This window comes from Monopterus albus, unplaced genomic scaffold, assembly GCF_001952655.1.
Source record: "Monopterus albus unplaced genomic scaffold, M_albus_1.0 scaffold238.1, whole genome shotgun sequence".
Lineage (NCBI taxonomy): Eukaryota > Metazoa > Chordata > Actinopteri > Synbranchiformes > Synbranchidae > Monopterus > Monopterus albus.
Genome location: NW_018128118.1, coordinates 388 through 11,922, shown reverse-complemented (window position 1 = coordinate 11,922; position 11,535 = coordinate 388). Strand labels below are relative to the sequence as shown.

The 11,535-nt window shown below is 41.4% G+C and overlaps 2 protein-coding genes across 3 annotated transcripts; one reads left to right on the top strand and one right to left on the bottom strand.

Annotated features, from left to right (window-relative positions):
- The first annotated feature begins 2,099 nt into the window (after positions 1-2,099).
- On the top strand, positions 2,100-9,739 carry epoa (erythropoietin a). Of its 2 annotated transcripts, none has more exons than XM_020620484.1 (5): positions 2,100-2,204; positions 6,393-6,523; positions 6,646-6,732; positions 6,939-7,103; positions 8,340-9,739. In XM_020620484.1, exons 1-5 carry the CDS (start codon positions 2,126-2,128, stop codon positions 8,490-8,492), a joined length of 615 nt encoding a protein of 204 aa, XP_020476140.1. In that variant the 5' UTR covers positions 2,100-2,125; the 3' UTR covers positions 8,493-9,739. The 2 variants fall into 2 exon arrangements, with proteins under 2 accessions (XP_020476140.1, XP_020476141.1); XM_020620485.1 differs by lacking the exon at positions 2,100-2,204 and adding an exon at positions 2,402-2,647.
- Positions 9,740-9,949: 210 nt separating this feature from the next.
- pop7 (POP7 homolog, ribonuclease P/MRP subunit) lies at positions 9,950-11,146 on the bottom strand. The gene has a single exon (XM_020620492.1). It carries the CDS (start codon positions 11,069-11,071, stop codon positions 10,616-10,618), a length of 456 nt encoding a protein of 151 aa, XP_020476148.1. The 5' UTR covers positions 11,072-11,146; the 3' UTR covers positions 9,950-10,615.
- Positions 11,147-11,535: the final 389 nt, after the last annotated feature.

Below are 11,535 nucleotides of genomic sequence, written 5' to 3'. Positions count from 1 at the left end.
TTTTGGATGATTTCCAAATTTGTATGTGGGTGTGTCATCATTGGAAAGGAGGTGTGTGTGTGTGTGTGTGTGTGTGTTCAAGTTTGTACTCATGATGCATGTATCACCACCTTGCTTGACTGGCAAGGTGGCATCTCAGCAGCAACAGGGCATACACAGCACTATGCTTATCAATCAGCGCAGACAGAATATATTTGAAAAAACTGAAAAAAGTTTAAGACTAACATTGATTCATGTCAGATGTTCACGTTACTGAATGCTATGCTGGGCAGTTTTAAATAAAAACTGCTATATTTTGTCATCCATTTGCTCATTTTGTATGCTCATGGCTAAAAGTCTTGGCACCTTGCATTTCTGTCAGATAATGCACTACTTCTCCCAAAAAACTAATTCTTTGGCATTCTCAAGTTTATTTCTTTGGTTTCCATTTGAACAAAAAAAAAAAAATTACTGACACCATCAACTTAATATTTGGTGAAAATCAGTCACTTCCTGTAACCATCGATGAGTTTCTTCCACCTCTCTACTCAAATGTTGGACCACTCTTCTTTTGCCAACTGCTCCAGGTCTCCCAGATTTGAAGGGTTCCTTCTCCCAGCTGCTGTTCTGAGATGCCTCCAAGCTGCTTTATGGGGTTTAGATCTGGACTCATTGCAGTCACTTCAGAACTCTTCAGCTCATTGTCTGAAACCATTTCTGGTGCTTTCTGAAGTCTGCTTTGGGTCATTGTCCTGCTGTAAGACCTATGACCTCTGACAGAGACCCAACTTTCGGACGCTGGGCCCAACAATGTGCCCCAGAATTCCTTAGTAGTCTTCAGATTTCATAATGCCATACACACACTGTTCCAGAAGCAACAAAGCAACCCCAAATCATCAGTGGGCCTCCACCGTGTTTGACTGTCGGGGCTGTGTTCTTTTCTTTGAAGGCCTCATTTCATTTTCTGAAAACAGAAGAATGATGTGCTTGATCAAAAAGCTCTACTTTACTCTCATCTATCCACAGGACATTCTACCAGAAGAACTGTGACTTTCTCAGGTAAGTTTTGGCAAATTCCAGTCTGGCTTTTTTATGTTTGTGTCAGCAGTGGGATCCCCTGGGTTTCCTACCATAGCGTCCCAGATGGCGACGGATAGTGCGAGCTGACACTGTGCCTGCAAGTCAGCTTGAATTTGTTTGGAAGCTGATCTAGGTTCTTTATCCACCATTTGAACAATCCTTCATTGCAATCTGTCATTTATTTCTGTCTTTCGTCCATGTCCAGGGAGATTAGCTACAGCACCATGGGCTGTAAACTACTTGACAGTGTTGCGCACAGTGGACACAGGAACAGCCAGATCTCTGGAGATGGACTTGGAGCCTTGAGATTGTCCAGGCTTTTCCACTGTTGTGCTTCTCAAATCCTCAGACAATTCTTCTTTCTTTTCTCCATGCTCAGTGTGGTCCACATGACACAAAGGTTGAGTCAACTGTTCTACATTTTAAATGATGTGTGATTTCTACATTGCCAGCACCTGTTGATTGTTACAGGTGAGTTTCATTACAAAAGGATCATCACATGCCTGAAATACAACTATTTCTAATGATTTTGAAAACGTGTCAATAATTCTGTCCAGTCCACTTTTGGAGTTCTGTCTGGAATGTTTCTCTGCTTTTTTGTCTTGTTCCAATACAAACAAAAGAAATAAACACAGGGATAACATAGAATGTGATTGCAACAATTTTCTGGTTGAAGTGCTGCCTTATCTGACAGAAATGCAGGGGTACCAAGACTTTTGGCCATGACTGTATGTATCAATATTTACACTATCAGTTTTTTGAAAATATACTGCTGGAATCACCCCTTCTGGAAACCATCTGAACAATGAATGGGAAGTGTCTGCGCCGCTTTTTTGAGGCATTATTTACTTGTAAAGGCCAAATGTTTAATAAACAGCTATAGCCCATTATTTGGTTCACAATGAAAGAAAACATTTTGCCTTAAGGGAGGAGATAGTTGAGATTGTCAAAGAAACAATGTGACTTTATTTTCAAAGTAATCAATAAAAAACAAAACAGGATCAGTTTTTAGAAACACCTACCGGATAAGTGCAGGAGATCCACAAAAGAGCTTCGTTTCCAATTAATGGGCAATAGACGGACCTATGAGCCAAACCACGAGGACCCTGTGAGGGGCTATGCGGACACCGCTATGGAGTTTCCTAGTGAGTTATAGACATGCCTTCGTAATTTTTGTATGTACACCGGCTTTAGTAGTTAGCCTATATTCACGCTTTACGCAAAGAGGGTCTGCATGCATGGGTTGATGTTTAATCGCTCACAGTGGTGCGTAAAAGGCGCGTCCTCGTTCTTGCGGGCCATCACGTTATCGCTATATCCTTTGGGGAGGTAAATAAAAGGTTTTGCCAAAGCACAGCTGTGAGAAAGTGTAGTAAGCGACTACTCTCACCAGCAGCGCGGATCTTTTTGACACGGACTTAAAAGCCGGTCGGACTAGTGCCAGGACCGGCGCACTTGGTTGTACGGTGGACTAATTGGATTTGAATGGTGAACTTGAGCCGGGAAGTTTCTGCATATATTTAATCTTTTCACGATGCTTATGAAAGATGCGGCACCGGTTTGCGAATGTTGCAAAAAACGGGTAGAGGTAAGAGCGCTCGTAATATGATCCAGCCTGGCGCGCTACTTTGTGTGCATACCTGTGTGTTGCTGGACTGTATGCTCAGGATTTTATTACAGGTTTATGTCGATGATGATATATGAATACAACCATTCTGTGTTTGACTATTGAACCGTGAGATTATAGTGCGGCATCTCTGCTGTCTGGGAGTAGTTATGTGCGTTTTCTTAAAAGTTGCCTTTTCATTTGTTTCGTACCGGTTTCTAAAACATTTCTTCATACTACACGACTCACTACATTCATGGAAATCGTTTTTATAATATTAACAAAAGCTGTTAAACTATAATCCTGTAATTAGTCAATCAGATAAGCTATTAGAAATTCACTATTAAAAGAAGGCACACTGTCAGATGATGGATACTGAAACTATTTGAAGCTGCTGGCGAAACTGATGCAAGGTTTCTTGTTGGTTCTGAGCCTTACTGAGTGGAGCAAGGCACCACGTCCGGTGTTGCATGTTACATTCCCACTCTTGCTGAAAAATGGACTGTTTCCTGTGACTGTCAGGCACTGCGGAAAAACTGCTGAGTCTCAATTTATTTTTCTGGCTTGTTCCACAGGAGGGGGGGAAAGTCTGCAGTCATTCTTCTCTAGCATGACACAGCAGATTGGAAAGTTAAGCAGACTGAATGCGCAGCTTCTGTCACAGTCGTCACACTTATGTCAGCAGAAAAGAGCACAAGGTTATCAAAGGCTGACAGCTTTAAGGGATTCCAGCGGAACCAGACAGGAAATTATGCCACACCTGTGTCATCTGATAGCTACTTATTTACAACTCTGCACTTTTTCAGTGGGAAGATCCATTCAAAATAGAGGTCACAAAGCATTCATAAGCAACCATCCCATGGCTGAGATGTACTTTGAATAGTTTTTATCAGCTCTCTGTGTAACCAGCTAGTTGGGTTAAATAACTGAGCTCTTTCTGTGCACCAGTTTAGCACAAGTTGGTTAAAATAGGACGTGTCAAAGGTGTCATCTCAGCATCCAGCCACCTTTCCAAAGCATTGGTCACATATCTGGAGTGAAGCCTGGTATTATCCAAAGCACAGCCACATGCTGACTATTGTTTCCAATTTAAAATAGCAGCATGGTTTTGGCAGCTCATGTTGGCAGACAGAGCTGTTGCCTTTTAGCTTGGCCACAGACCTGGACTGCAAATTCCACCACCATGGTGAGAATGTAGAGAGAGAGTGCACATATGTGCATGCACACTTTACATTGATGCATTCTCACGTAGGCGTTGGCAGAGGTGAAAAGGTCACGATAATCCTCAAGATGAGTCACACACACTTATTTAACAAAGTGCCCGGGTTTTGGATAATGATAGATGTCAACATATATGGAAACGAGGCCACTGGGTTGTCTGTACAGACATCACTCAGACTCTGAAAAATGCTACACAAATTGATATATTTTAAAGATTATTCAAGTGTGCACATCTCAAATATACTTGGGACCACAGAGTTGATCATGTTTTGCTCTTGAATGATATCATAGAAAAAAAAACAGCATTATAGGAGGTCTCAAGACGACCATATGCACAGAAATGTAAAGTTTGAGTTATTTAAATGTACAAAGGTCCACCAGTGTGTAGCCAACATGGAGCAGCCTCTTAGTAGATTGTTGTAGGATTTATTCTGTTTGAAATGCTTTTTAATTAGTCCCATTCAGCATTCATTTCCTGCATGCTAGATAATGCCATTTATTTACATGTATGTTCACATCTACTAGATGGCAGGGATTATAAGTGCTCGCTCAAGTTAACAAGGATTCTGCAGTACTGTTACTGTGCATGGAGCAGTTACTAGCTGGAACAATATGCAGCATACCATCATGTCCACATTCTCTAAAACAGGGGGTGATATGAGTCAGACATGCACTTTTAAAGACAGACTGGAGCCTACATGTCAGTGACAGCATCATGTGGGGGTATGGAACCTAGGCTGATCATACTATTGACCTCTTAAGGACCAACACTGATAATAGTATTTCTTCATATCCTTCCATGGCACATACCCTGTGATTGCAGCGTAGCTGGTATCTGACCTATTTTCTAGGTACAATCATCTGCTTTTTCTCTCATCCCTCTGTGTCACATGTCCAGGCTGCTGTGTCATGATATGCAACTAATCACGTGGTTTCCTAAGTCTCACATACAAGAATGAAATAGAAGGAATAAACTACTAGTGAATCTTACTGATTCATGACATCATGCTCATTTTATATGATACAGCTCTAAAACAAACCACCATCAGCTGATATGTGATGTTTATACTGTATTAGCATATCTGTGACACCTATGTACAGAAATTTCTCATATGCAATGTTTATGAAACAGCAGTCATAAATGCAAGCACTAGCAGCAGTATCCCTAGGAACTCAAAGGGTGCTGTTTTGTAACTGACAGAAAATGCAATATTGTTTAGAAAATTGGTTGACATACATAATACAATATTGATTCTCATGATTCTGAACGTAAATAGATGCATTACCAAAGAAAGTTGTTCCTAAGATATTAAGGTTTTCATACATTTAGAATGTGAAAAATCAAATGATAAAGTGGATTTTTTTTGGCTAGTCTGACTTTGCTTTGATGAGATCTAGAGCTGGCAGAAATTAAACGACTCACATTTTTACAATAGTAATGTTCATTGCTGAAGGTAACCTGGCAGATATGCATATTCCTGTTTAATGTCCCCTAATTTCCCTCCATACCCCATTGACTTCACTGTGCTAAACTTCAAATTTGTGTCCTTCCATCCATCCATTGTATCCATCATATGCATCTCCTGGAGCTACCATATACTGTATCTATTCTACTGCATGTATCTGTCATGGATAGTGCAGTAACAATGGGCAGGAAGGGAGGCAAATGCTGACTCAGGCAGACTGACAGTCTAAAGTAGAACACTTTGGTTTACTAAAACAAGAACAAGCAAGGCTTACTGTGTGCAGTGGTGACAAAAACCAAGCAGGGGTAATCCGTGGCAGAGTCAGAGTCCGAGTGGAGGTCAGAGACATTTAAACAGTCTGAGCCAAGTAATAAATTTGAGGGAGTAGGTGAGAGACAGAGTCCAAACACAGGTGATTCCAAACCAAACATGTTAACTCTGGGAAAACAGGAACAAACAGGGGGTATGAACACAGAGGCTGAGAAGCATAAACACAGTCTGGCAAAGAACAAAGGAAGAAGAGGGAGCTAAACAGGAAAGTGAAAACAGGTGTGTTGGGTGTGGATATCTGGACTGGGCAAGGAGGGAATGGGAGGCAGGTGTGCAGGGCAGAGCTGGGAGGAAAACCAGGGATGGACGGAAGACTGGATTGAGCATAAAAATGTCCAGAACAAGTAATAGGGCCAGAAAATCATGCAGCAGAAACAAGGGCAGGGACATTATTTATCCATCTAGCTAGCTGTACATAGTATGTAGAAAACACAATAAAAATGCCTACATTTATTGTGTATACCATTAAAATAACGACTGCTTGCATACTGGTCAAAGGGGTCCTGCTCAGTAATATCCATTGGTACATATTGGTACTGTTCTCACTGAGATGAAATCAAATCAGAGGAAGCACAGTTTCTGAAGAAGGCTTGCCAAGGTTGCTGCTGCTGCTTTCTTACAAGTGCATATCTGCTTGTTTCCATGCCATTTGGAAGTCCAACAGCCTTGGAGTGACTGTATTTATGTGTCTATTGTATTTGTGATGACAGGACTGCTTGCCTTGCTGTTGATAGTCTTGGAGTGGACCCGGCCAGGCCTACCATCCCCGCTGAGGCCGATCTGTGACCTGAGGGTCCTGAACCATTTCATTAAGGAAGCACGAGACGCAGAAGTCGCTATGGTGAGAGGAAAATGTATGCATGTAAGACTTAAGAGCAGGAGAAGCCTGCTGCTGAGATCTTGTGGTCCGGGAAGCACCAATACTGAACATTTCCAAACACAATTTCTCTGTTGTTTTCTTAGAAATCATGTAGAGAAGGATGCAGCCTGTCAGAGCCTGTCACTGTTCCACAAACCAGAGTTGACTTTGATGTCTGGGAGAAGAAAAATGTAAGTAACTGAACAATGACCATAGCTGCCCATTAAAACAACTGACAACAGACTTAGTTTCCTCTATACAGTATACCTAGTATATAATGCTGATATATATGATATGTATTATATACATGATACATGCTAAGTTTTGGGGGGGCGTGTAACTCTTGTTAATTTTTGCCCTCTCTTCTTCTTTTTAAATTTTTGATTATTTTGTCAAGGCTTTGGAGCAAGCTCAGGACGTGCAGTCTGGCTTATGGCTTTTACAACAGGCCTTCGGCTTTTTCCAGACCTCGGTCACCAATGCAGCGCTACACAGTCACATCGATAATTCCATCAGAAACCTGTTCAGCATCAGTGCTGTGCTACGCAGCCTCAACATCCAGGTGAGATACAGAAGTTCAGAAACAGAAATTCAGAAACAACAGATTATAGCAGCTGTGGAGCTGTAGCAGCTTGGAGCAACTGGTTAACTTTAAAAACTTTAATTAACTGGTTTGAATCCTTTAAGTCCCATTGAAAGATGAAAGCTGGGCATGTGCATGCTCTTTATAATCATTACCTACTATACTTCTGTCAGTTAAGTCAGAGATACTGCTCTGAGAAGCCACACTCTACTCGTCTATAGCTTGTCCTTTGAAAACATTAGCATCCACCTCTCCAAGTGGTTCATCTCTCTTAAATTAAAGCTACTCTACCTAATTTCTTTTCATTCTGCTAGTCTACTGACACACAAAACAACTCCCTAAGCTGCTCCTAACTGCTCTTTGCCTGGTTACATAAAACTGTACCAAATGTAGCCTCCAGTCCAAAGCTAGCATTACATAATGAGTTAGGTTGCCAAGCCAAACGTTGAGGTTACTGCTGACGTTACACAAAGGTCAAAATTACTCCAAAATTAAAAATTGTGTTAATTCAATATAAAGGTAAAATCATGACCATGCTTGGTCACCAAAACACTTTAGATACCAACTCATATCACATCTGAATCAAATGAACTGTTTGCAGTCTGACAGCCACCGTTCTGGATTTTTAGCTGCCGAGAGCGCCTCCATGATTGGCTCCTTAAAATGGTGTTTTCTCTGGTGACAGACAAACTTGGGGATGTCATGGGACATCCTTTTGAAGTGCAACACTGAGCCTTTGTGACAAGGCCTTCGCCACTGATGTCCTTGTACAAGTTGGTTCGTGCGGAGGTTGCAACAACACAGCTTTTGAAATTATTCAGGTCCAAACAGAGACCTTGTGGACAGGGCAACTAACACTGAATGAGCAGTCTGTGTCCAAGCTCAAGGGTCAATTAAATAAAAGTTTCATTACTGTAAAGTGGGAATGGTTAACAGGGTTCTTACACCCATGAAAAACAAGACAAAAAAAAAAAACAGAACAAGCCTGGAAAGATTATGCATTGATTTTGTCAAAACCAAAACATTATCAACATCAACATATTTCCCAAGAACAGGTAAGACTGCCCTAGTGGGAATGGGTGGGTATCTGGAAATTATTTCTGTGGTGTTACTTACTCCGACTAGGAAAAATCTAGCACCTAAAAAAAAAAAAAAAAAAGATTTCAAACATTTTTGAAAGAATAACATGTTTCTTTGCTTTGCATTCCCTTTCAGGAATATACCCCATCAGCAAGTGCAGCAGAGCTTGAGGGAACATGGAGGGTGTCCTCAGCTACAGATTTGCTTCAAGTCCATGTCAACTTTCTGCGAGGAAAAGTGCGCCTCCTCCTGTTGGATGCACAGGCTTGTCAGCAAGATCTCAGCTGATTCGCTCATCTCCCTACACCAGGCAAAGCTAATTTGTGTTTCCGAAGGCAAGAAAAGGGACCCGACACTGTTGAACTGCACACTGGCTGCTGGAAACGGTGTGGAAAGAGAAAGGTACAGCCATCTTCACTAAGAGGAAAAAGCCAAAAGTATAGCTCCAGCTAGGCTTTGGATGGACAAGAACTGCAGGTGTGACACATGGACATGGTGAAGCACACTGGCCAAAACTAGGCCTTTCGGAAGCACTGCTCCAATAGCTGTTCTACTGGCACTCTCTTGCACTTTGTGTGGATGTACTTTTGCATGTGTGAGTTCAGACTGCAAGTTTCTAATTTGCATGTACAGCAGTGTGTTTGTTTCCAGTAAGACTGACTCCATACACTCACCTCTTCAGGGGAACTGTGGAGTGGAACACCCATAAAATATTCATTGCACCTGGAAATTGAAGGACTTTGAGGTTGCGACAAGGCATCCATTTCCAATACCGCTGCAAAAATGTATGGGGACTCACCCCACAAGCCTTTAATATTTTTTAGCTCTGCCTCACAGAAACAGTCTCTTCTCTTAGATTTTTTCAGTGTATAGTTTAATATATTTTTAAAAGTTGTCATTACTATTTATACAGATTTTCTACTTTTAGGTTCCAGTCTCTGTATTTTTTACCATTTGATCTTTAAACATGTAATTGGGCTCTCATTGCCATGTTCTCTTGCCTAACACTAACACTTTTGCAAAGGTATTTTCTGACACAGTTCCACACTGCATGTACCTTCCATGTAATAGAACCCAGGACTAAAAAGCAGAGGTTCAGTTAACAAGGGAGCAAGAGGTCAATGAGTTGATGGGTGGGGGTTACATGAGAACTGTGAAGCCGTTTTGTCATTACCTGTTTTTGTTGCTGCCTAACCAACACTCGACCCATCTCAACACACTAGTGGGCAGGCTGAGAAAAAAAATGCTGTTTGGCTTTTACATTTAACATCCTGTGAGGCTGTAATTGCAAATAGTTTTCCGGAATCTGACGCTAACACTGTCTCCTCTCTCCCTTTATTGTCTGTCATCAAGCAGACAGCAGGCAATCAGTTAGTCCTGACAACATAAGGCTTTCTACAAAATGGAAGCTCAATTGTCTCGGACTAGTTAAAACTTCTTCCTTGTTTTTATTCCCGCTGTATATTTATATCTTGTTGTGCAAGTGCAAGATGTTTTTTAAGGATGTTTGTACATGTTTTATTTCCTGTTATTTTGTTTTGTCTCATCTCTATATAATTTGCTATTTAAATACAAAATATTATTCTTGGATAAAAAAGGACTGATGGAAACACAACAAGGGGAAGTTTGTGCATTTTGTTGATTTAACATGCAAGCTTCAGTAGTTCAGATGCTGAATGCAGGCTGCTACCGTACAACTTAATCCTGATCAAATCTGTCCCCGATTCAGAGAAGACAGCAGAAAATACATTCTAGCTAATTTTATTTTCATCCAGAAATCACATCTTCAAGAAAACTGTTGGACAAAATGAACACACCCTGCAGTTCAACAATATTAAACCAAATTTAAACTGAGTCTAACAATATCCCAGACCCTCGGCTGAACCCACACTATTAACGGGTTTTGACAATACATCGTGATATGGTGCCATAGAAACTGGGCTACAGAGGGAGACCATCCTGGTATGGCCATGTGGATGACTACTGACATCTAGTGGATCTTTCCCACAACATCGCCTGCTTAAAATATAAACATGGGATTTCTCCGTTTTTCTAATTACTTGTAGCTTCAAAAACACACAGACATAAAATTGTAAACACTTGCACAGACTCTTAAAGACACATGTACATTTATGTTTGGCATAGCCTGGTCTACAAATGTTAAATTACACTGAGGTTTCACCTGGTGAACAACACTGCCACCTCAACATGCAAAATGAAAAAAGAACAGTAACTTGCAGTTGAAAAATGAGCATACTATACTGTTTATACTGATAAACACACTGCAAGTTGGTTGCTCCATTCTGCAGTCCTCTGCTGCTGTCATCATAGATCCTCACACACAGTCCCAACAGACAACATCATCATCCTTCTACTGGATTATGAAGGAACAAACTAGAAGACTAATGAGGTTACGGGGTATCAGGGTAGAAAACCTTAATATGAATAGCTGAGTTGTTACGTGTACGCGTCATAGGCTCCCCAGCTTCATCAGGATCTTCAGGCTCCAGGTCGTCCACGAGCTCTACTGTGGAGGTGTTGGCTGCCAGCTGCAGCGCCCCCTGGCTGCTGGCCTGCAGCTGAAGGGCGATGTTGATCGCCCTATTGATGGCCAGGCCCAGGCCATGCACACAGATCTCCCTGTGACCTCCGCCTTCCAGAAGCTTCTGACAGCGTGCCAGCTGAGCTCGGAAATCAGTCTTCATGTTGACGTAGACGTCATTTCGTCTCTTTGGGAGTTTCCACGGGAGGCGCTTCCTAAGGGTGTACTCCACTGGGTCCATCTCTACAGCTGGGGAGCTGGACTCGCTGTGTACTGGGGCTGTCTGAGGGATGGAGGATATCCCTGGATTGCGTGGCTCCATCATGTTTCTCTGTGTGTATGCTTAGGCTGCAGTTGAGGCCAAATGATGAAGCTAAGAAAACAATTTTATTTAACAGAAGTGGATTAAATGTGTTTAAATTATATAAGAACATGAAACCTTCCAGTAAACATACATATACTGTATTTGGGCTACAACTAAAAATTATTTTGACAATTTGCTGTTTTATACAACCCTAAACAGACTCTCTTTGGGCTGTGAACTGGGGGCCAGACCAAAAAAAAACATCTGATGACATCCCCTTGAGCTCGATTAAACTGTGATAGGGATTTTTCACTATTTTCTACCATTTTATAGACCAAACTATTTACTGTTTAATCCAGAAAATGATCCGCAGAAGCTCAGTTTATAACTAACGGATACAAATTTACTTTTATAGTAAAACAGGACCTATGTTTCCATGGGTTAAATGTGTTGTGCTGTATAGCCTATATTTGTTTGATTTTGGA

Excerpts from the sequence above, each read along its gene's own strand:
- epoa (XM_020620484.1), top strand. The coding sequence starts at position 2,126 with ATGGGCAATAGACGGACCTATGAGCCAAACCACGAGGACCCTGTGAGG. Across the intron at positions 2,205-6,392 it reads CACCGCTATGGAGTTTCCTA|GACTGCTTGCCTTGCTGTTG; the intron begins GTGAGTTATAGA and ends TTGTGATGACAG. Across the intron at positions 6,524-6,645 it reads GAGACGCAGAAGTCGCTATG|AAATCATGTAGAGAAGGATG; the intron begins GTGAGAGGAAAA and ends TTGTTTTCTTAG.
- pop7 (XM_020620492.1), bottom strand. The coding sequence starts at position 11,071 with ATGATGGAGCCACGCAATCCAGGGATATCCTCCATCCCTCAGACAGCC.